The sequence below is a fragment of the Dictyostelium purpureum genome (genome assembly GCF_000190715.1).
Source record: "Dictyostelium purpureum unplaced genomic scaffold DICPUscaffold_321, whole genome shotgun sequence".
Classification (NCBI taxonomy): domain Eukaryota; phylum Evosea; class Eumycetozoa; order Dictyosteliales; family Dictyosteliaceae; genus Dictyostelium; species Dictyostelium purpureum.
Window position 1 is genome coordinate 33923 of NW_003519657.1, and position 3156 is coordinate 37078.

Here is a 3156-nt window from a genome sequence, read left to right on the forward strand (position 1 = left end):
TTAATAATATGTATAAATTAAATTATATAATACACAACTTACCAATCTGGAGCTCTTTTTGAAGAAAATTCGCAATGGAAAATGATGATGTGTTGTTTATCTTTTGGAGTTGGGTTGGTAAAGAATGTGTCAATAACCTTTTGTTCGGAACCAATGGGTGGAATATTGATAGCACTTTTAATATGACCACCAAGGTATTCATATTCGTATCTACAATCAATAATGGTAACCAAAGCGTCTGTATTTTTAGAGTTTAATAATTCATAAACGGTTTCACATAAAACACTATTATAACCTTGAGTTTGTTTGCAAGCTAATAATTTTGGTTTATTTTGTTCGTGCTCGAAATCTACAAGATTATCCTCTTCAATCATATTGTTTTCATCTTCGGTGTTATCCTTATTCTTGATGCTGCTATCTGAGGTTTGGTTTTGTTGTTGTTGAGAACGTTTATTTTGCTCTTCGATAAATTTAATAATTTTTTGTTGAGTTTCATTTTTATATACATTTGTTGAACTTTCATTGCTATTATTCATTGGAATATTATCAAATGGAAGTGGTTTATTTGTGATAGTGGCAGAGGAAGCACTGCCATTGGCTGCAACAGCGGAAGCAATATCAGGAGCTCTAAAGGAGGCAACAGACATTGACATTGAAAGTGGACGAGGAGGTCTTGAGCTGCTAATAGAGTTTGAACGTTGTAAATGATTTAAATAAGATGGAACATTTAAATTTTGTTTTAAATTTTGCTGAATTGAACTTAATGTACTGGTGGTAGTAGTTGGTGAAATGATCCTTGGTGAAATAGTTGGTGAGACTGTAGTTTGTGATAATGAGGGATTTGTTGGTGATGATGATAATTGTTGGTGTTGGTGTTGATGTTGTTGTTGTTGTTCCTCTTCAAAATTTGAATTTGATGTATATCTTGTAAAATCTAAGCAAGTTCTAGAACGTTTGCTACCAGCAGATGGAGATGATGATGAATTTGATTGTGGGATGAAAAATGATGATGATGATGAAAGTTTGCTTGGTGTTTTATATGGAGATGATGAACCAAAATTATCTAAACTGGTATTTGGTGAGTCATCTTCAGTATGACTTTGATTATGTGGATTATTATTTATGTTTTGAACAGGAGTTGGAGCCATTGGGGATAACTCGGGTGATGATGCAAAGACTTGATCATTATTTAAAGCACTGTTTTGACGACTAAACAAGCCGGATGAGCTAACTAACAATGGTGGACTTAGAATTGCTGAAGCAGATCTATAGGGTTGTCTTTGAATTGGTGTTGGTGGAGTACTATCGTCATCGTCTTCATCTTGGCACATTGAGTCTTTTAATGGGGAATCAATACAAAATGAAATATGTTGGTCAATATTATTAACTGTAACATCTTCTTCATTTAAACTGGTATCACTATTATTATTTGATGAAGATTCCAACAATGACATTAAAGAGGGTGCTGATGATGATAAAACTGATGGTAAAGCTGACATATTATTTACATGAGTATTTGGTATAAAATTTAATGAATGAGAATGAACAACTGTCGGTTTATTAACATTATTATTTAAATTTTCTAAATTCTCTATATTATTATTATTTTTATTATTATTATTGGTTTGGAATTTTGTAAAAATATTATTGTTATTATTATTATTGTTGTTATTATTACCAAAATCCAATACTAAACTATGTAGATCACCTCCACAGATAGTTTTAGATCTTGTATTGTATATATATTGATCTGGATCACTTTCATGAAAGAATGTGTTTAGATCAGTAGTTGATCTTGAGTGTTTTGGTGAGTCGGTCTCTAGTGATAGGGAAATAAAATTTTTTGACAAAATTTGTGAATTTCTATGTTTTTTGTGTGGAACAACTTCTTCACCGTTGTTATTATGTGAAGAAGAGTTATTTAAATTTGAAATTGTATCTTCTAATAAAGAAGAGGTGTGTTGTTGTTGTGGTGGTGGTTGAAAAATATTTTCAGTACTATTACCAATACTTCTTGGTGATAGAACTCTTGGAGATAACAATCTTGGTGATAATAGTGGCTTTTTATTTAAACCAATTGAAAAACTGCCACTAATATTTAAAGTGGTAGATGGTAAAGTGATTTTTTTATCTTTATTATTATTATTATTGTTATTGATATTGTTATTAAAATAATTTGCTTGATTTAAATTATTCTCCTTGTTTGATTCCAAGTCAAACAATGGGTTGTATTTAAAAACATTATTATGGTTATTATTATTATTATTATTTAATTCATCTTGGAAAGTGTGTGGATTTGTTGTTGATCCCATCTTTTTTGTTTTGATTACATATAATTATATTTAAAATAAATAATTGAAAATGAAAAGTGAAAATTTAAAAAAAAAAAAAAAACTATAAAATGTGAAAGAGAAATATAAGATTAATATATAATAATTAACTATATGTAAAATAAATAAAATTCGTATTTTTATTTTTTTTATTTTTTTTTTAAGAATTCGTTATAATGTACAAATAAATTAAATTATTTAAATTTAAAAAGATGGTGTGGTGGTGTATGTTTATACATTACAAATATACAAAAAAAAAAAAAATTATACAAGTAAATAAAATATAAAAAATATTATTTAATTGAATTTTTTTTAAAAAAAAAAAAAAACAATAACATCTTACAAAAGTTAACAAAATATTTAAAAAATAAAATAAAATATATATTGTTTTTATATTTTTAATTATATTTATTTATTTATTTTTTTTAACAGTTTCACCGTGAAACATCATAACACATGGGTGACCAATATATTAAGGTATTTTTTAATTTATTATAAATGTGTGTGGTGTTTGTGTGGGTGGAAGGGTATATAAAATAACAATAAATTTATAATATATTGGTGGTGGTTGGGTAAATATATATAATAGCAATAAAATAAAATAATGTGAACACATGCAAACTGTCAATATAATGAAAATTGAAATTTATTTAATTAAATAATCGAAAATATGATTTTGTCCATTTGAAAAAAAAAAAATTTTAAAAAATGAAAAAATAAAAAAAAATTAAAAATAGAACAAAAAAAAATTTTGGAAAAAAAAAAAGTAATGTCTACGTGAAAAAATAATAAAATAATAAAATAAATGATGAATAATGGTAATTGC

At 26.4% G+C, this 3156-nt stretch overlaps 1 protein-coding gene across 1 annotated transcript; it reads right to left on the reverse strand.

The window, feature by feature from the left end:
- Positions 1–38: 38 nt before the first annotated feature.
- DICPUDRAFT_99240 (uncharacterized protein) lies at positions 39–2543 on the reverse strand (the record flags this gene model as incomplete). The annotated part of the gene is made up of 1 exon (XM_003292084.1): positions 39–2543. The coding sequence occupies exon 1, from the start codon at positions 2310–2312 to the stop codon at positions 39–41; it is 2274 nt and encodes a 757-aa protein (XP_003292132.1). The 5' UTR covers positions 2313–2543.
- Between the last annotated feature and the right edge of the window lie 613 nt (positions 2544–3156).